The following is a 21,278-nucleotide window of genomic DNA, read 5'->3' as shown; positions in this document are numbered from 1 at the left end:
TGTGCATTTCAAGATATCAAAGTTACAGCATAAGCACAGCAGAATTAGTGTAAGCCAACTACTGCAGATTCCTACTTTGCCAAGAAGAAACAGGCAACGTACAGACATACACACACAAATTAGGATAGTAACCTGGAGAAAGAATGGCCAGCCAAAGTAGAGACAACACCTTCTGAGACACAAGCCATCCGGTTGCTCCCACTGTTCGCAACACGTGAAGCATAAAGTAACCTAGGTTATAACAAATTAACTATATGGTAATAAGCTTAAGGTTATCTTGCAGTACATGCACTAGAATAAACTCAATTACCCCGATCATTACTTGTTCTGCTTAATTTTAAACCACACCTTCCAGTAACCTACAGACTTGTCTTTTCAGTATTTAAAAGCAAAGTGAATCATTCATAAATATGAATCCAAGCAAAATCAAGACAATTTAGAAGCAGAATTCTCAGGTATAGTAATAGACAACAATCAACAACCTCTATGTAGTTAGAACACCACTTCTCAATAGACAAAGTTTATATTTTGTATCACGGCATTATCAGAACAACATGCCAAATATAATGGATAATATCAAAAAAGTAATACTGTAAAATGTTTTAAGCACATCATTTTAAAAGTGTTGTATTTGTTCTGAATTACGCATTGAGTTTGTTATCTAGGTTCATATGTAAAAAAAGGAAACAAAATTTAAAAACCCAGTGAAAGAGTTAATGTCATCTCAAATATACTGATAAACAGAAAAAAAAACACTAATGAAAGTTACAAGCAATTAATTCTCATTTAATTGAATGCTCCCAGGGATCTTCAGAATGTCAATTTCAAGTCTCTTAAAACAAAAGCCAAAAGCAGCAGGCTACAACAAAATGCTGTAACTTCAATCTTACTGAAGCCAACAGCTACTGTATCTAGGACTAGGACTGTTCATTCCACAGAACAGACTACATAAGAGACATTTAGAAAGTAATCCTACATTTTTAGATTAGCAGATATGTCCAGGTTAATCTGAGGGATTATAGATATACCAACCCAATATTCTGCAAAGCATTTAAGTGAATGAAGGGTCTCAAATCATTTTCCTTTGCTGAATAAAGAACACTCAACCGATTCTTGATGCCTGTGCCATTCAAACTAGGGAACACTCATCTCACAGGGAAGAGTCTATCACTGTATAGGATTCCTGTAAAAACTGACTATCATTAGAAAAAAAATAAAATGTTAAAAACCCTTTATTTAAATTATTGCATACCCATACCTCATATTGCTTTAACAGCGGCTTTCTACCCTATCAAGAGTACAGGCTTCCCCAAAGCGCAATAAATTAACAATCCGACTTTTCTGTCTAACACACAAGATGTATGCTGTCACCACACCTTGTTTTTAAATAGGTAAGCCAGCTACCAAGCTTGTACAAAAGCCATTATCAGCACAAGAAATCAGAAAAGAAAGATGCTGAAAGATGTTAAGCAATTTGATTTCCTAGACACTTTACATTTTAGTCTACATTGATAGATGAAGATTTTAGAAAAAATAATCACAGAACAGTACGAATGATTAATATTGAGACATTGTGATGCAAAATAAAAGCAAAATAAAAAAAATGTTCAAGTCAACCTGCATAAGAAAAGGTGTGCGAAATGGTCCTTGCTACCCTTTTAGCCCTTGAAGATTGCATGTGCTCTGTGGTGTATGTTTCAAGAAGTTTCTTCCCCTTACAGTCATCACCTGTTGGTTGTGGTGATTAATGGGACAAAATCAGGATCAAATCAAGATTGTTACAAGATAATTTGAACAAGTCTACTTCATGACATCAGTTAGCAAGCCAAGAACTATTAAGCAAACTCCAACATACTAAAACTTGTCTGGGGTACAGTATACTAGGTAATCACTGTTCTCCCCTCTACACCTAAATTAGAAAACAAGCATTTACTGTGTAGCTTCCATACCATCATTAGAGCAACACCCTAGCATACAGCCCAAGGCTAATGGTAATAAATTCTTGTACTTACATATTGATTCCTCATTCACATCATGATGGCTATCCTCTCTGTAAAACTCCTTTACATTCATGCTTCCACAGTAATCTGAGTGAGCTGCAATATATCCAGAAAGGATAAATGGAATGCAATTCTCAAGCTCAAAGCCTTTCATATATCTTGATTTTAACTAAATTTGCTTGGTTCACTATTAAAAGCCACGTTACCCATAGGAAACCTGAAAAATGATCATGGAAGAAGTATACCCTTTGCAATCCTATTTTGTCTTCCTTAAATAAGAAGGGGTTTCTGGGTTGAAAAAAAAAAATATCTTCCTGCTTCTTTTCAGATAGCAAAGTTAATTTAAAAAACAAGTTACAACTCATCAAATCCTGAGTAACTATTCCCATCTGTCAAGTGAGCCACGTCTTTATATTGGTTTTATCAGAAATCTTAAGCAACTGAGAAAAGAGCACTAAGACAGGCTATAGAGCACTGAGGCAGAGAAGACAGGAAAATACACAAGAAATTTTTATACACACATAAAAATCAGTTACCTTCTATATAGAGTGATTTAACTTCACTCATAGAGCATATGTTACAGACGAAAAAGGCAAAGAAGAATTGAACTTATTCAAGGAAAACAAGAATTGAACTTATTCAAGGAAAACAAGATGTGTATTATTGTAATACAGAGCAACAACTGGAGTTTTAGATTTACAAGACAAATTGAATTAAGGTTTAAGTGCAAAATGGCCTGAAAGATTCAAAAAAGTAGTCCAAACCTTAGCAGTCACTGAGCAGTTAAGATTCCACACTATCACACAAAACAGTTTTGAAAAACAACTTAAGCTTCTATCTTCTACAATCTTCTAGTAGAAAATCAACATGGGAATCATAACTAAAACACAGATGTCTCTCACATACCTGGATCCTGATACTTCCAGAACAGAGGCAAAATATGAAAAGGGCAGCACAAGTGAGAGAATTAAAAAATAAGAGAGAAAGACAAGAGCCAGCCAAGACTATAAAAAAAAAGAACACCATAGTGCCATACATGAAGTCTGTAAGAAAAAAACACAAAGAAAGACACACTGGTTTTCTGTGGAGACCAAGGAAGACAACTGAAAAGGTACCTTTAAATTCATAACTCAGCTTCAGCAAAACCATTTGAAATAGTTGCACTAACAGGGATGCAAAAGATGTTGCAGTATGTTTGACCAATCGCAGAATCTTACTCATGAAGAAATACGTGCCCCCTATTAAAAAAAAGAAGTGTGAATATAAGTTATTCACTCACATAAAGATGTACCTCTATTCTCTGATGACCATTAACTTGCAGAAAAGTGAGGATGAAGCATCAAAAGCCTTTGTTTAGCCAGGAGCATGACACTCAAGAAAGCATGGTTTGAGAAGTCTAGATGCATTTGGTATTACAGGTGAATGTTTTTGCAAGAACTACGACTTCAAGACGATGGCTTCAGCACAAGTACTTTTCCTTAGCGAGGAATTAAGAACTCCAGTGAATAGTGATGAATTCCTTGCTTACAGAACTAACGATTTCTCAGTGATTTGAGCTGTCGATCATGATTTTATGAGCCACAACTCCAAACAATTTGGATTTACAAGGGAAAGGACTTTTTACCTTCTTCTTGCATTTACACTAAGGGAAGAGAGTTACTGTAGAGGTCTGCCTCAAGTGCTGAAGAGAGCTTTCCTTCGAGCAGCAGGAACAAAATCAGTCCTCCATAGTGCTGCTTTCCTAGTATCAGCCACATTCCAAAAACCTGCCATGATTCTGTGCTGTCCCACCCCCGACACAACTTCAATTGCTGGGTTAGAGTTCAAAAGAGTATATAAAGATGGATTCATTTCTAAGATTATCCTCTGTGAATACGAACTCTGGAACACAACAGCTTCCATACAGTGTCAAAAACTAGCTCATTTTGCCAAGATAACAGAATTCCTACCTGTGCTATACAGTTTCAGAAAAGAAATACTTGTCTCAAAAGTGTTCGAAGTCATACCTTGCACTCCAAAACAGGTTTATTGCTACTGAAAACGTGCATCATTCAAGAATAACACATTTACAGAATCCCAAAAGAGGTTCCTTTCTAATTCAAGGCCATTGAAGAAATATCACATTAGTGATCATTGAGGACTTCCAACAATAAAGAAGCTCAGGATGCTATGCAACAGATACATAGATAAAGCCAAGACACTGATGCCAACTATCCACTATCCAGAGAATGGAGATTGCCTTGGGAAGGCAGAAGTCTTCCTTTCTTCTTCCCCTCCCCCAGCAGATTCAAGTGTTTTCAAGTTTCAAGAATATAGTCGCTATACAGTCTATTTAGAAAGAGTTTTTTCTCCTTTGGAGTTCAATCTTTCGAGTGGTTGCGGTTCACCTCTTAAAAAACAACTCTAATAGCCTAAAAGGTTAAATAAAAAAAAAACTACAAAGAAGTAGACATGTATCTCCAGGTTTTCTGGGGTAACAGAAACACTGCTAAGTAACAATTCTACTCAGTCTTGAAAGTTCAAGTCACTTAAGAAAAAAATAATTGGACCATATTAGAAAAGTTCCAATTTGAAAATCCATTGACAAACATGTGGTCTGGTAACAAATCAAGAGACACTTAAATATCAATGCTGGTTGCAGCAGCACATTGTGTTTCATATCATTTTGGACATATAACTTAAGATACCATGAGTTTCAGTTGATACAGAAACAAAAATATTTCATACAATCCAATCTCTAGAATTATATTAACCAATAATTAAACAGGGGAGGAAGAGTACTTAAATAGCACTACGAGGAAAATGCATCAATTAAACCATATAACATTCTGCTATGTAAACAAAGCACAGTAGAAAGTTACTTACTAGATGGATGTTTCTGGCTCCTGTCCCTAGAGTAAATTCTGGAAGATGGCACATAAGAAGCTGATTTTGCTGTAAGAGCCTCCTTCCGTTCAGAAAGCATGCTGCAATCACTGCAGGTGTAGCCATTTATCATTGTGGTCTGTGTTTCTGCTGTTGCCATATCTCCATTTCCCTGTGTTAGCATAGTACCACTACCTAGCAAACCAAGAGTAGAAAATTCAGTGCAAAAATTACTGACTTCACTAATTACCATTAAATAGAACGCATGGAAAAGCAGAAGGAAAGCTTAGTTACCCTTAGGTTCGCCATCATCATCAAGACCTTCAAAGAAGAAAAAAAAAAAAAAGACGAGTTCATTCCCAAATATCAGGAAGCCCCACAAACAACTATTATATCTGACATGAACTTAAATTAGGATTCTTAAAAATGACTTTTCTTTGCGGTCTTAAATAATTGGTATTTAACTTTTTTTTCAGTCCCTCAGATTAGCAAAGTCTTTTATTCAGATATTAATGTAGTATGGCAACAGTTAATAAAAAGCATTCTATCACAAAAGCAGCAAAATATGAATGACAAAGCTACACTTTTCCTTAACTCCCATTTGACTTCAAATCTGTTAATTACAAGCTTACGCTGTTTTCGTTGCTTAGTAATTACACTTTGGTACTACCATGTTTTAAGATTCTGTTTCAAGAGACAAGTAATCTAAAGTTTAGCATGCATTCTACTAAGTTTGAAACAATTTTTCACATTAGTACTCTTGAGAGGTCACAAGCATACTGACTAAAAACAAAGTAATCTGAACTGGGAGATATAATTAGACACTGATCTCCTGCACAATACTTTATATAGTTAACTCCCATATTTTCCTCTACAATGAAAAAAGACTCCAGAAAAGCATACCTGTACATACTTGCTAAAACAAACCAACCAATGACACAAACAAGAAACCTCTTGGGAAATCCTAAAGTACTGCTAAGTTAAAACTTTCAGACTAAGGTATTTTAAATTCAAACACACTACTGCCTATAACAAACAAAAAAATTCTTGTCCTTTGTTTTTTCAAGAGAAACTTCAAGTTACGTGTTTACTCTATGCACGTTTTGAAGTGATAGAGATAAAAATATAACTTAAAATTCTTATCTGTAAACCTATACCACCTATAATGTTGTGTCACATAATCGTATACTTTTGGTTTATATATCGGCTACACTGTGCAGTATGTCCTGATGTTGAATATGTCAGCACAACCAGCTTTACTAGAGTGCAAATTTCCAGCAGACATCTTAGCAATGAGACACCTACAGCACAAGTAGAAGTATGTGCAGGTATTCGGGGCGGTGTGGAAAAACAAGTGGGGAAGACATGGTTTGGTGTGTATAAACATATGTCTATAAGTGTTTTTCACAGTTTGATGACCAATAGCAATCATTACCTACCCCAGAAATGATCAACTTCTGTTTGCTCTCGAATCGAAGATTCATCCAATACTGTGGACACCATGGATGCATCAGTGGTATGGCTATTGAAACTGCTTTGGCTATAAATGGGAGAGCTGAATAGGGTTTTCCTTGGTGTGTCTCTCACACTGCCAGATTGTTTATTTGTACTTTTGCGCTGCCTTACCACCCTAGAGAACAAAGCAAAGATAAGAGACATAGCACTAAAGTGTTGTGTTCTTTTTTAAAAAACAAACAAACAAACAAAAAAAACAGCTTTTTCAATACAGATGTGACTAGACAAATCAGGTTTCAAAGAAAATTATCACTTTAAAGCATCTACAGTTCTGCAAAGACTTCATTATAAACCACATAATGAATATCCTTTTCAAAATTATGATAGTAAACATTGAGAACAAGGAATAAAAATAAACTATTTTTGTACTATCACGTTCAAACAGCGAGTCTCAAGACTCCAATAAATTGTGATTATAAAAATGCTTACTTAGACTGTTCTCTGAAAGTCACGTTTCCAGAGTAAGAGCTGTCATGAAGGGTATCACTTCGGGCATCATCTGTTTTATTATATCCTGCAGCAGCTAACCGTAAACTACGCCGTGACATTCTTGGTGAATCAAATACTGGATCTATTTTGTGTTCAATTTCAAAATCCAAAGCATCCGAAGAATAACTTGAACTAAAGCAAAATAAGAACGGCAAAGTTACCAGAGTTGAAGAGAAAATTCCCCTAGAAACAAACATGCCATTCAAGTTAGACTGTTTCCATTAAAAGTAGTTTATCCAGGGCTGTGGAGCAAACCCAACATGATACGCTGTATTACTCAAACAGCTTAGGAGTATGTAGGTATTCAAGGTTCTCCCAAGCAATTCCCATTACAAGTTTAACAATGGAAAGCAAATCACAGTTAGAAAGAAACAACTGCCATGGAAAACACGTTTGCAGTTGACCCAGAGTAAACATTCATAGCGCAGCCCCCCACACACAGAACTTTTGAGATCAACTGAAGAGACAAAGCCATTTGTGACAAAGTTTCTTTATCGTGTCTAGCAACAAATTAAAAATCACAGTACACTAAGTCACAAGGTAGTTTCATTTTCATTTTTGTTTCGTGTTTCATCACACAAAGGGCAAATTTACACACAGACAAGCTTCACACCAATATCCCAGGAACACTATACACACTTTTAATTCTCTCAGAATCCTCCTAAAAACTCACAATGAAAGCAAAGCAGCAACACAAGGCAAATACAAATAGATTAAGCAGAAGGATCAGTAAGACACACGTTTCCTAAAACAGAAGCTTAGCCTTGAGCTAAACTTGCACTCACAATGAACAGAAACATTCAGTTATGTAACTGAGCAGAGCTTGTCATCGCAGGGCATCCTGCAGCAGGCCAGCTCCTAGAACCACTCAGCACTGTGAACCAAAGGGTCTAAACTCAAAACGCTCTAGGTCAGCGCACCAATGGAGTCTGTCCCCTGCTGGGCCGCAGGAATATGCAGAGCTGTAACAGAAGGTGCTTTAATACTCCTGGGGTTGGTTTTTCTTTTTTGAGGGGAAAAAAACACAACTGAGAAATGTATGAAGTATTGAAGCAGCTTCCTCACCAAAATCCCTAGAACGAACAAACAAGTTAGAGCTGAGCGAATATTCTCCTGTGCAGTAAGAATTTAAAATGGATTCTTTCCTGTTAAGAAGGCATCCAAACAGCTGCTGTAAAATGGAATTTTGCAAAAGCAACCTTTCTGATGCAAACAATAAAAATCACAGAACATTACAAAGTAATCGTATGGAAGTGGTGCATTACTCTGGCATACAAATAAGTTAACATCACGAGTCCTCCTAGCTACACTTACAGCAGTGACTTAATTCTGATGAGGGGGTGCTTCTGAAGCAAGTTTCTTGATTGCTGCACAATGTGAAATAAAGCATACAAGGTGCAACTGAGTTAGAGCACGTCAACTGAATTTCTTTTGCCTAAAAAAAAGTAGTTTCTTTCCTGCAATGTGCTGAGTTTGGTGCTCCAGCAGCAGACAGGCAATCAGCTCACAGAACCAGACCAGAGTTTGTCTGGAATGGCTTCTTCTATCGCCCAGAGGTAGGCAGATCTGACAGCAGGTGTTTGGCACCACCTGCCTGATTGTACTGATCTGCCTGCTAATGCTGCCATGCACAGTGCAACCTTGGGCAAGGCAGGAGTCTTAAGCACGGCTTAAGATCAATCTGGCATACTTTATACATTATGCTGATTAATCCTTCCCAATGTTTGGGGTGAGGGGAAAAGGAAACAGACAGGAGTGGCCTCATGTGAGAACAGACTTAGTTTTCATCTGGATAGGCACAGACGGCTGTAACAGAGTTTTTTCAAAAATGGTACATTTAAGCAGTTTGCACTGTGACAGATGTGAAGCGAGAATACAGGTTAAATACAGCTCTTCCTGTTGTTCATCCTGAAGTGACCAGCCTCAATAGTTAACTGTTGAGTCCCTCCCTAAACAGTTGTTTCAGAACTCAGTTTTGCTATTTACACTTGCCACTATCATTTGCTTTGCCTCATCTTTGCCCAACGTTTCTTACAGACACTCAATTCACAAGAACACAAAGTACACAGGACAAGCCGACAGCTGTAAGCAGCCTCAATTTGTTTCTGTTTGCAAACACTTGCTGCTATTAGGGATGTCAATGAGCATTTATATCAATTTGGGTTCAATACACAGCCTGGAGGTGGGCTCTACTACCTAAAAAAAAAAAAAAAAAAAAAGTCACTGTACCTTTTATTCTAAACAAAAAAGAGCTTATCTTGCTTACACAGGAAAATGATTCTTTTCATACTGAAATAAAGTCTCCAAAGGCAGGACGGTGTCTACAGATCTAACTTGCCATTTCACTCCCCACGTTTTGAGAAAAAGATCTTTTCCTTCCACAAAAGAGGCATTACAGCAAACAAAAACCAGTCCTTCCTTTCAGGAGACAGAAGTGAACCTGTACATGGATGGTATTTCTACCTAGTATGCACGGCTAGCCAAAAAACACTAAAGGCAGGATGCAGTTAGCCTACACTGCTAGGTTACCTAGGAGACAGTGCAGATGGGTTCCTTCCCCTGACAAGCAGCTCCCCCGGCTGCGGGCAGACCTGCTGACTTATCCAATCTTACATCTATTTCCAGCTTCTTAGCTATTACCTTGATACCTCCTTCACACGAGATCTGCAGAGTAAGAATGCCCTAGAATTCAGAGGGATTATTCTCAAGTTGTACCTTTACAAGCGGAATGAGAATGACATCTGCCAATTTTAGCACACATGTACCTTTGTCTAGAGGACAGCATCATGTATTTTGTGAGCATTCCTCAGCACAAAGCGGGCATTAATGCTCTTGATTAGTTAAGAGCACAGTAGAAAAGTGCTACAGCTACATTTCTCTTAGGTGTAAAGAGACATCATAAAACATGGACACAGGCATACAAACAGCATACAACCATTTACATGCCTTCTGACCAGGGCATCACACACCCACAGAATGGCCTGGGTTTGAAGCAGCTTTAAAGACCACCCAGCCCACCCCGTGCCACGGCAGGGATGCCACCTGCTAGGTCAGGGTGCTGTCCAACCTGGCCCTGAACACCTCCAAGGCATCACTTACAGCAACTGACCAAGGGCGCTACGCTTTGATTAGTCCCAGAACACATACAAATAGTCATTTACCTAATTACTTCACTGAAAGATGAATCCTGATTTAATGCTTTGGGACAAAAATTAAACTGAAATTTTATCATTTTAATTCAGGCTTGGAAGAAAAAGCGTTAGAGGTACCTGAATTGACAAAAACATCTCAAAAGATGTTGTTTCAAAAGATCTCAAGAGGAGAGATCAGCCTGAAGAGGGGGCGTAAATTACATGTTGACAAGTGAGTGCGATTCACAAGTTTGACTCGCATTTTGAGGAGGATAAAAGGTTATTTAGCTGTATCAGTTTAATGTTTTTCTGATCTGGGCTGAAAGAGTACAAGCACAAAGTACAAGCACTACAAACAGCTATGAATACACAGTAATCCCTGTAAGTATTAATAGAAATTCTATTAATAGTTTATAACCAACTCTACATGTATTAATAGCTTTATGGCATCTGGATTCATTAAACTTTTTTCCAGTGCTATACACACAAGCAGATTTCTTTAAAGAAGCCCACAAACAGATTTTGTAAAGATGGAATTGTCAAAGGCAGAACAAGATTTATCAAGATGTAAGCAAAGCAAACACAGGCAGGGATGGAGGGAATTAATTTCAGCATGAAAACACTTCCGATGAGCAACTCCCCTAACTCACCCTTTCTTCAGGTTATTCCAATATTAATTGTCACAACGCTGAAAAAATTACACAAGTAATACATGGCTTTCTGCAGATTCAGCATGCAGACAGCAGTTTACTCTTAACACCCTGAAAGCAGGCACTGCACCAAGCAATTTTCCCCCATTATTTTAGGATTTTGGGCTTCATATCATTTTTTCAAGAGGAAATTTTAGAGTGCTGTCTAATCCTTTCTTCCGATCCAAGGAAGAGTTACAATGAGAAAATGTTGACCTAGTTTAACTATACCTGCCTTCATTAAGGCCATTTTAAAATTTCAGCTTAGCAAGCTCTGTTTTAACACAGAAAAACAGGATTCCAAAAAGCTTTGAGAAGTGTAACCCTCCCCTTCTATGAAGAATCTTCACAATTTATCAGCTTTGCAATGTAACAGTCTTTGTTTACATAGGAAGTCAAACACTTTCTACATACTTTCCACACAAAAGCTACTAAAGTTAAAATGAACTATACTCCAAATTCACAATAGGGCTTATCATTCTGCATCCTCCCTTCCTGGCAGGCTAATCTTGCTTGTATGGTATTCTTGTCTGCTTCAGTGAGAAACCAACTCAGAGCTGACAAAATAGTAAGCAAGGAGACAAACCTAGCTCAGACTGAAATTAACATGGGGTTAGAACAAGCATGCCATTGAAGTCTACATTTCTAGTACTTTTCAAAAAGAGTATTACAATGTAAATAAAAAAAAAATAAATCTTGATAACTGAAGTTAGTACTAGGATCTTCTTATTCTCTCCTCTGCAAGAAAGATTAGTTGCTGTGGAGAAGATTGTAGCGTTGAACATAGTAGTATTGTTTCAGGCAAATGTAACAACACAGGAAAAGAAATCCAATTAGATGACAATTGCACAGCTCAGTTTAAGAAAGATATGCTCACACAGACATCAAATCATCATCTAAACAACCTAAGGAATCAAAGTCAGCTTCTATTGTCCAGCACGTCCACTTGTATTTAATCAACATTTAACCAGTCGTTTTCTAGAGCTCCAGGAAGAGCTGCAATTTGTTTTAATTGGTACAACACATTCCATTTTGCAAGAGCTTCTGACAGTCTATAGTTAAGAAAACGACACTCCCCCAGCTACACGGTTTTAGAGTATACAAAAACAATTAAATTCTAAAAGTATTAAATTCTACAATTTTGTCAATTCCTGGTTTAATGGCAAGAAGCCAAGTATCCTGAAAGCTAAATACTAGATTAACACATGTTAAATACATAATAGTGATTTACAAGCACAGAATAGAAAAAGAATCTTAATGATTTTTTTTTAATCCTAAAATAGCCAAACCAGTAACTCAGACCCATTCATGCATACTTGCTTCAAAATGCCTTTACTAATTCAACAGGAAAAACTAGATGGATTTAATTAGCAGACTATCTCCTCTATTAACATTCAAAAAACTCAAATGGGTATTGCATCTATTTTGAGTAGCGTAACACTGAAAATAGTAGACACACTACAGAGTTGTTTTCTGAAAACTGAAGTGTCTAATGGTCAAATTAATAAAAACACAGGCAAAAAATAAGTTCATTAGAATACAGCTTTTTGTATTTGCACAACAAGCAATTTTGATTATAAAGAGTGACCAATGCGCAACTTCCAGACAAATTCCACACTAGCAGCAATCAGGACATACTAATCAGTATTTTAGAGTGGAAAATAATGCTGTCACAAAAGCAAACACACAGAACTTGCAATAGAAACATCTAAGAATTTGGTGACTTTTAGAGAGAGAACAGAAATCGTAACTAGGTGGAGACTAGTTTATTCATAGTAACTAATAAACACTGAGTCATATCACAGCCACTGTCCCATCAGTTCAGCATGTATCCTTTCCTCCATTTAGGACACCAGTTATTTTCAAAACAGACAGGTTAAAACATGCTTCTTTAGAGAGGCTGTCTACTTACCGTGAAAGCTATACTCTCCAGAATTAACAACAGTCAGAGCACAGACAGTTCCTCTACAAGAAGAAAAGAGTTCTCACCTGAGTGAATATGTATAGCCAGTGTTCTCTGGCACACATTGGGGAGGAGTATACATGTGAAGTCGTGAAAAATCCATGTTGACTGTTTCAAATCATACTGTAAAAGGTGAAAATAAAGCAATGCAATGACTTAAAACTATGTATAGTCAATGTAAGAGCCCTTGCATTGTTCAGCCTGTGTTATGAAGTATTGAAATAATAAAAGCTGTTACCAAAAATATGGAGCTCTCAGTATTTCAGCAGTATTGCTGCTAGTGCTAGATAGCCCTTATCATTACTGCATGAAGCTCAGTGTACTTCTGACTGCAGTTGGGTGTTTTTTGTTTTTTTTTTTATGATACTCTATTTTTGGCAATTTCCGAGTTCTCTGGCACATTACTGTAGCGTGAGCCAAGCCTTTATCAGCACTGAACTACACCACTTCCATATGAACTGAGTGATGCTGCCAGCCCCAAAAGCTAAACAACATAGATTTTAACATTTTGCCTTGCTTTCAGAGGTCTCTTCATAACGAGTTTTGCTCCAAAAGCCCATTGAGCAAAGCATGGGCTGTTTCGTGCACTAACAAAGTGTAGTACATGAAACGTGAGAAAGTTTTTACATATATTCAAATCATTTTATTCTGTAACCTTTGAACATGATTCAGTAAGCAGCAAGGTTCCCTGTGTTTCAAATTAAATTGTATTTATTATTGTATTTATTTTCAGCTAAATTGTGTACCTGTGTCATAGAAATACTAACACGCCCTAACTGAAGAGCCAAGTGCAGAATGACTCACGTGGCTAGAATTTTCCAGAGTGCCAGCCACTAAAGAAAACACACACACTGAACAAAAACAAACCCAAAAACTTACAAAAACTTTTCACAGGGTCTTCAAAAAGATATTACAGTTTTAGGAAGGAAAAAAAAAATGATGTATCAAGAAACTTGTGTGACTATTTGTAGTGCTATGTAAACTTGAACTTTTAAAATATCTGCAAAAAACCTTAATCCTACCTCTACTCAATTAGTTACAAGAAAGCTGTTTTGCTTTTCTAGAAAATAGTCTTTGATAGTAGGTTACTGATAGTTAACAAGTAGGGACCAGGCTATTCTGGAATCACATGGTTAGTAATGTGGAATCCTGGCTATTTTCAGATTATCTATGGCTCCTGTTTCAGCAGCAGTAAGAGATATTCTACACAACTGTATTGACATGCCTAAACTAAAATGAAAATATCCTTAGCTACACTGTAATCAAAACATCAACAAATCTCTCATTTTGGGGTTGTTTACTATGCCGAACCGAGTTTTCAGTTGTATAGCGGCCTACACATAAGAAATAAGGACAAAAAACAGAGTCACAGGTACAACTAATGCCAGTTCAAAAGGAAATCTCTGCATGTAACACTAAAACACTGCTCTTTGCCACTCCACCTGCAGCCCCCAAATCCTAGTAGCAGGCTGGATGGGGCTTTGAGCAGCCTGGTCTGGTGGGAAGTGTCCCTGCCCATGGCAGGGCGTTGGAAGTAGGTGATCTTTAAGATCCCTTCCAACCCAACCCATCCTACAATTCTATGTCAATAGGGTAGGAGGGTACTTCCACTGCTACTGGCAAGTGCTTCTCTCTTGTTTTTACATTGAAAGTTACAGGCCTAAACACTGTAGCTTTCTCAATGCTAGCACCTCCCATGAATTTGTAGTGTTAACGAGGAATAATATCTCTGGCTTCTGCTCTTTACGCACTAGCTCCTGAAGATTAGGAGAAAAAGGCATTTCCATTAAGTCATCTTTCTCTAAATTTGCTTCACTTGTCCCAGAGCCATAATGCTTTCACTGGCTTGTGCATCACGTTTGTTCTTGCTTAGAGGAAGTTTGGCTCAGTAGTGCAGAAGCATTAGCAAAGCAGCCTAATTCTGTGCTAGAATAAGCAGCACATACTGCTGAAATGAACAGCAACCACTGCCATACTTCAACAAAGAGAGCTCATTTTAGAGCTTAGGAAACTGAGACCAGACAGCAACGAGCCCCCTGATAATGAAAGTGGAAACACAGTGAATTTTGAGTTGAGGGATGTTGACATTGAAGACTGGACTTAGGATGAAACACTGGCAATTCAACAACTGATGTCATGCTCCTGACATCCAGCAATATTTTCCCACATAGGGAACTTGCTCGCATAGCCTAGCTTTCCATAGCTACCAGCCCTCCCCTGTCTGCTACTCACGTAGGCAAGGCGAAGGCAGACCAGAAAATAACATGCTGGCTTGGCTCAGCTTTTTTTCCCCCGTTCTTTTCTCCTTCCCCACCAGTTCTCTTTAGTTGATTTCTGAAGAAATCAAATGCTAGAATTGCCATCATTTTATTTGATAAAGTTTGAAACATACCATTTAGCTACATAAAATGAGTATTTGACAATGGCATTGCTAACTAAAAAGCCTTGCATGCATTAATGCCTAGGTCTATTAATAGTTGGCTTTCATAGCACCAAGATTTCCAGTAGGGACAAGGAGTTCACCATCTAAACATCCCACAGCTAGAAATTGCACTTAAAACTTAGGGACTTTGTTTGACTCACTGTTGGTCTGATACTCTAAAATTAATTCAGAATCAAAGGGAAAACCATTTACTCAATTTTTTGAAGTAACAAAACTGCCTTAACTGACTTAAGCAGAACTTAAATTTTAATAGATATAACCAAAACTTTCAAAAATAGGCACCTAAAATCTATTACGAAGCTGGATTTATTTATTTATTTTTTTAAAAAACCTTGCTACTAGTTCAATAGTCCAATTTTAGGTAATCACTTCTTTAGGACAACCCCCCACGCCCCCTCCTCAAAACAAATAATCAACCCATTTTATTCTGAAATATTCTACATACTTATTACAGCAGAACTTTAAACTACAGTACAGACCAGGTGTGGTGGGTGGAAGACAATAACTCCCTCTAATTTGGTCACTCTTCTTTGACAGCACTCCAGCGTTCACCCATCCCAGTAATTCCTCCTGTTTATGAAACTTCCATATACAACTGGAGCAGAAAAAAAGGCACGCTAACAGAATAGTTTGGAATTTCAAAACTACAAGACCTGGCAGGGAACCTGAGAGGTAGTCTCAGTACTTATTTCTAGTTTCATCATTTTCAGGGGCTCACCAGCCTTCTGACTTGGCTACCATAGATCTGTCTGGACCAAGATTAATGCAGGTTTTGAGTACCAGTTTGGTGCAAGCATTAGTAGGCCTAGATTTTAACCACACCATTTTTTTTTTCTTTAGAAAGACCATAAAACATTTTTATTACTATTTTTTTTAAGCAGTTAGATATGTTAAGACAACTTAAACACAACTGAAGAGAAGCACACGTTTAATCTGAAACAGAAGCAGCGCCTAGATAGCCCTGTCATAGCACTACAAACCAGCTTCTCTCCTACAGAGACAGCTGGATTATCTGCTTTTAGGGGAAGCAGACAAAAAGTCATCTCAAGCATCATCTCTCTCTCTTGCTATCCAACTGAATCAGTGTTCGAGTAAATCAGCAGAATAGAAGTGCAGGAGAAAACAAGTTCTGAGCTGGGCAGAACACAAGGAAGCCCTGGGATTCCTCTGATCAGTGCAGAACTGAGCTTTGAACAAAGCTCCCTGGCTGTCTCCAGAGGAGCTGACTATGAAGTGTCCGAGCGACACCAGCTTGTAAGCCTGTTTACCTAACAGAACTATACGCTTGATCATCACTTTCAGAATCAAACTGCCTCAATAAAACCCTAACAGCACTGCTGGAAGCTTCCTTGGTTTTATTGTTGTTGATAGGATGCTTTGACAGGGGCCTTGGAGCACAGAAGTGTCACAAGAGGGAAGGCAGCACCAGATATATGTTGTATTATACGCTACAAATATGTACCAGGGAAAGGATAGCCTCCACTTACTCTTTTTTTGGGCTACAGAGACAAAAATACTTTCTAGGCACTTTCTAACGAACGCCCCTTGCAACAAAGGAAGCAGTAGATGGGCATTTCACAAGTGGGACCCTGGCAGAGCAGAAACACCCACCAGGAAGTCTGCTAAACAGAAGAAAACCGAAACCAAATTTCCCAAGGCCCAGAAAACTTTTGTAATTGCTGGACCACCCTGTGACAGAGGACACAAAGGAAGCAAGCCAGGACTTGTGCAATACTTTAGCTTTTTGGGGGGGATCACAAGTACTTATCAGTAAAATAAATCAGCTGTCTACAGCAAACTGACAGAGTTATGTCACAAATCAGGAATGATAAAGTTTGCAAAGTATAGCTTATATTATAGATTATAAGGTTAGTAATAAATGATGTATTTAAAGCCTTAGAAAGATGTCAGCAGTACTACAAGTAGAACCTATTCTACCCCTATCTTTTAAAGCAAATAACTCATTTAAGCAACTATGACCACAAAAACTACTCCGACTTTTGGGCAAAAATTGTTAACAGCAATGGAAATCTAATATGTAACCTTAGCAGTTCCTGAGAGCAACCTATTTTTACTTGTAATTTCAAATTTTATAGTAGTATTCAGAATAACCAAAGAAATTTCTTCTTTGTATAAAAGGCAAAGTAATTATACCCCATGAAGTATGTTTCCATATATCCAAATAACTACAAGTTTAAACAGGCTGAAGAGCAAAGAGCTCCATGCTAAATCAACATTTTATTAAAAATACACATTCTTAAAAGATCAGCACTCTTAAAACAGAAGCAAACGAACAAGACAGTAATCAAATTCACGTTTTAAACTACACGTTACCGTTGAGTGCTATCAGAGAGATCCCCAAACACAGCTGTCAAGCTGAAACGCTAGTAACGAAGAGGTTTTCCACAAAGCGGTAAAAGCGAATATTCACAGTAAGCCCCCTTTAAATGGCTTTTGAAGGGAAGGCTGATATAAGCCAGCCACACATGCAGCAACAGCGAGGCAATAAACACGGCTGCTCATTGTTTACACACACGCAGCACCCGGAGCGCTGCATGGCAAGGCACTGAGTCACTTTACAAAGGAGGGAACCTCCGCGCTGTCTCACAGACAGGCACCGGGTGATTTTATAAAGCAGGGACCTCCACGTTATCCCCCAGCCGGTTACAAAGAGCCGAAAGGCGAGGCCGGACGCCGCTAGCGAAGCGGCTCGGCTCCCCGCCGCGGACCTGCCTCCATCGGGTTCCAAGAGCCGCTCCAGAAGCTCGAGCTCGCTCGCTCGCTCACGCAGCTCTCCCGGCCGCTGCCCCCAGCGAACGGAGGCGGTGCAGAGACCCGAGAAGGGCCCGGTACCAGCCCGGAGGAGAGCCGGGCTCTGCCGCCCGGGTGCCGGGATCCCGCGGGCCGGCCCCGCCGAGCGCTGTGGGCAGCGGGCGCCGGGCGCCGTCGCAAAATGGCCGCCCGGGCCCACAAAGCCCGCAGGCCGCGGCGGTCGGGGGCGGCCGCTCCGAGCCTCCCGTGCCACTCAGAGCCGCGCTTGGAAGCCACTGGACGAGGCCGCTGGGGCCAGCCCTCGCTGCTCTTAACCCCTGAGCTGCTGCGAGCAGCAGGGCAGGAGGGATGCGCTCTTCGGGAGCGCGGAGTTGCGCGGTGTGCTCGTGCGCTGAGGGGAAGCGCGCTGACAGACAGCGAAAAGCGCGGCGTGGTCAGCATCTCGCACTCCCTGCTTACCTAATAAAATAGCTTCAATATTAACTGTCTAATAGCAAAAATACAACCCAGCATCCCACTCGGTGTCCGGCTCCCAACTCTTTACCTGCATACCCCAAAAAATCTTCAACTTGCACTCACCAAACCGCAAGTCAGTGGAACAGCGCAGCCATAGTAGGTGACGTATCACAGTAGAAGAAGCCTTGATGACAAAACTCAACAATAAAATGATCACTTACAACGTACAAGCCCCACGGCTCACTTTCCTGTTATTAAAATCAATATGAATAAAGCCCTTCAGATGAGCAACGAAATTAGTCATTGGCTTGTAAATTCAACAGAAGCATGAACCCCTAACAGCCAACTCCAAAGCACTAAGATTTGTTTATTTTTTAAAGTTTGCCAAAGTGAGATTTTCAGTTCAGTTTTGTGAAATGATAATCAGAAAAACAGAGAGAGTGAGATACAGGGATTGCAAGCACTGCAGAAACACTGATCCTGGAGTTTGCTATCTAAGATTGTCCTTTTCTGTAACAGATGATAGACTTGTAGATTTGTTTTTAATAAGTGGAGACAAAGTAGGGCAAATCAAACGCTTTCTTTTCAGCCAACATAAAACTTTGTGAGACCACCACAAAACAGGCGCTGCATCTAAACAGTTCCATGTTCCACCAGCCCCCCATCATTACGGGGGAGTAACCAAACCCGGCTATCACGTGCCAAACACACCTCTACAATCTCGAAGTGAACCCAATACTGACCTATGTGATGTTATTCTGTAAGAAAGCCACAGACAGGGCTGATACCTTTTAACAATGCGCTCCCTACAGGAGCAGCACACAGACAGGAGCCAGCCTGAGGTACCAGCCCGAGGGGGCACAGCCTGGGCAGGACCAAAGCTTTGATTACAGCCTGTCAGCTCCGCACTAAAGCCAAGTGACTGTATAACACCAAGTGCTACAGCACACATAGTGACTCTCCCAAAAATCAGTGTGTGAAGATCTTGGTTATAGTTACCTCTAAAAAAAAAAGCAACACACCAAGAGCCAGGCCAAGAGGAACCCAAGCAGCAGCTAGCTACGGCAGATTTCCTGCTCCCGCTCCAGCAGTGCTGATTCAAACAGCTTTAGGCGCCAAGACGAGGCCAACACCCGACCCAGCGAGTGCAGCCTCCCTTCCTGGCGCCTTCCTGCGCCTCCCCGCGCCCTATCACCTGCCTCCGGGGGACCACAGCGGCTGGGCCGGGGCAGGCACCCTCAGAGCCCAGGGAGAAAACGATGGGAAGGGAGCGAGCGGCGACAGGGCGAGCCGAGGGCTCCCCAGAGGGCGGCTGCCCAGGGCGGGCCGAGGCGGTTGCTGCCACCGCCTGTCAGCGGGCGAGGGGAAGGAAAGCGCGGCCGCCGGCGCGGAGAGCTCCTCGCCAGCCCGCCTGCTCCCAGGAAAGGCGGCCAGAGCCGTGAGGGGAAGGGGAGACACCCGCCCGCCCAAGGCCCCTTCCCTTCCCGCGGGGAGGCTCCGCCTGCCGGCCGAAAGGCCCACGGTAGGCGGCTGAGGAGCGGCCGAAGGGGCGCGGGCAGGGGCCGGTCGTTACCTGGTGCCGGTGGAGCGAAGGAAAGGCAGAGCCCGCGGCAGCGGCAGAGATTGGCCTCGCCCCGCCCGCTTTACCGAGGCCGCCGGGAGCCCCCGCCCGCCCCGCCCGCGCTGTGCCGCCGGCAGGGGCCCGCCCTTGGACCGGGACAACGGCTCCGGCCCGCCGCCGCCTCACGGATTCCCTGTCCCTCACTCGCCGCGGCCCATGAGGTGGCTCTGTCGCTGCTCCTGCCCCGGGCTCTGCCCGCCGGGCGGCCCCAGGCCTCGGCGTCCCCCTCAGCAACGTGAGGCCTTGGGCAGCTGCGAGTGGAGAATACCCGCTAACCGGGCAGCCGAGCAGCTCGGGGTTGGTCTTCCTTTCGCTTGCCGCTTTCTGGTGGGATTTCCAGGCCCTCGCACAGCACACCCCGCCCAAAGCTCTGGCAGTCTGAAGTGCTTTTGAGCCTGTTCTCCGCACAAAAGAGCATCAGCCCCCAGTAACCACTGGACTACTGTGCTAAAACAAAAAAAAACAGGTCACGGACCTGTTTTCAGCAAAGAAGTCGAGGCTTGAAACAAGCCCTTCCGCTCAAATATTTAGGGAGCCTATGCAAATACAGTCAATGTGAAATCTGTGGCTCAGTTACTTTTTCTAAATCTTTGGTCCCCCCAGCCCTACAATGGGCTTGGTGCTGTGATATACTGCAGTCAGCAACTGCTCAAGTGGAAGAACAGGGTATGGGTAACTTAATGTGTAACCAGCCCAAAAACATTTATTTACTCATGTTCAAGAGAAATGACTCAGCCTGCTAGGAAACACTGGGTCATAAATATGTTACTATTAAATAAAGAGGCTCTTTGTACTTGTTTGGATGCAAAATTGGTGAGAAGTTAGAAGAATGAAAAGTAACATCAGGACATTCAAATAAGTCATCAGCTAACATCAATGTAGCACTGACTTTAGGCAATGATTGTTTATTTTAAAAGATCTATGCTTCAGTTATGTGAAAATTTTAACATGCTGTAGCCAAAGTTGAGCTGATCCCAACACCTGAAATCTAGCACATAATTTGGTAAGACACTCAGCCAGTCACAACCTCTCAGTAGATGGCTCAATAGTTTGCAGAAAGGTGAGATACCTCCCTCTGCTGACTACACCTTCTCTTTCTGTACTTTGCAACCATTTTTGTGTCTTTAGAGCAGAAAATGCACAAGACAGAACAAAAATCACTGAGCTTAAATCTCTCAAAGTCTTTGGCGGTACAAGGCCAGGTCTTCTCAGGATCTTCTCCACCCGTTCCACTGGAGCCCTGCCAGGGCAGGGTGCACTCTGCTCTAGCAGAACAAAGCACATATCACTGGGCACTGCTCCAGCTCCCCAGGCTGCTGCATCTTGTCTTGGGC

General features: G+C 40.9%; 1 protein-coding gene across 7 annotated transcripts in view; it reads right to left on the bottom strand.

Moving 5' to 3' along the window:
• SUN1 (Sad1 and UNC84 domain containing 1) overlaps nt 1-19,957 on the bottom strand; it is a 30,788-nt gene extending 10,831 nt beyond the window's left edge. Inside the window, exons 1-10 of one of the 7 annotated variants that reach the window (XM_084295909.1) lie at nt 19,897-19,957; nt 12,679-12,775; nt 6,810-7,001; nt 6,305-6,495; nt 5,160-5,186; nt 4,866-5,060; nt 3,116-3,238; nt 2,013-2,096; nt 1,618-1,728; nt 133-231 (exon numbers count right to left, since the gene is read on the bottom strand). In XM_084295909.1, coding sequence (XP_084152035.1) covers nt 133-231; nt 1,618-1,728; nt 2,013-2,096; nt 3,116-3,238; nt 4,866-5,060; nt 5,160-5,186; nt 6,305-6,495; nt 6,810-7,001; nt 12,679-12,755 — 1,099 coding nt within the window. In that variant the 5' untranslated portion in view covers nt 12,756-12,775; nt 19,897-19,957. Of the gene's footprint in view, nt 1-132; nt 232-1,617; nt 1,729-2,012; nt 2,097-3,115; nt 3,239-4,865; nt 5,061-5,159; nt 5,187-6,304; nt 6,496-6,809; nt 7,002-12,678; nt 12,776-17,824; nt 18,043-19,896 lie in introns of those variants that run through there. The other 6 variants (XM_084295910.1, XM_084295908.1, XM_084295912.1 and 3 more) reach the window with 6 other exon arrangements.
• Between the last annotated feature and the right edge of the window lie 1,321 nt (nt 19,958-21,278).

Source organism: Netta rufina (assembly GCF_964035555.1).
Source record: "Netta rufina genome assembly, chromosome: 15".
NCBI classification, from domain to species: Eukaryota; Metazoa; Chordata; class Aves; order Anseriformes; family Anatidae; genus Netta; species Netta rufina.
This window is presented reverse-complemented; position numbering and strand designations above follow the sequence as displayed.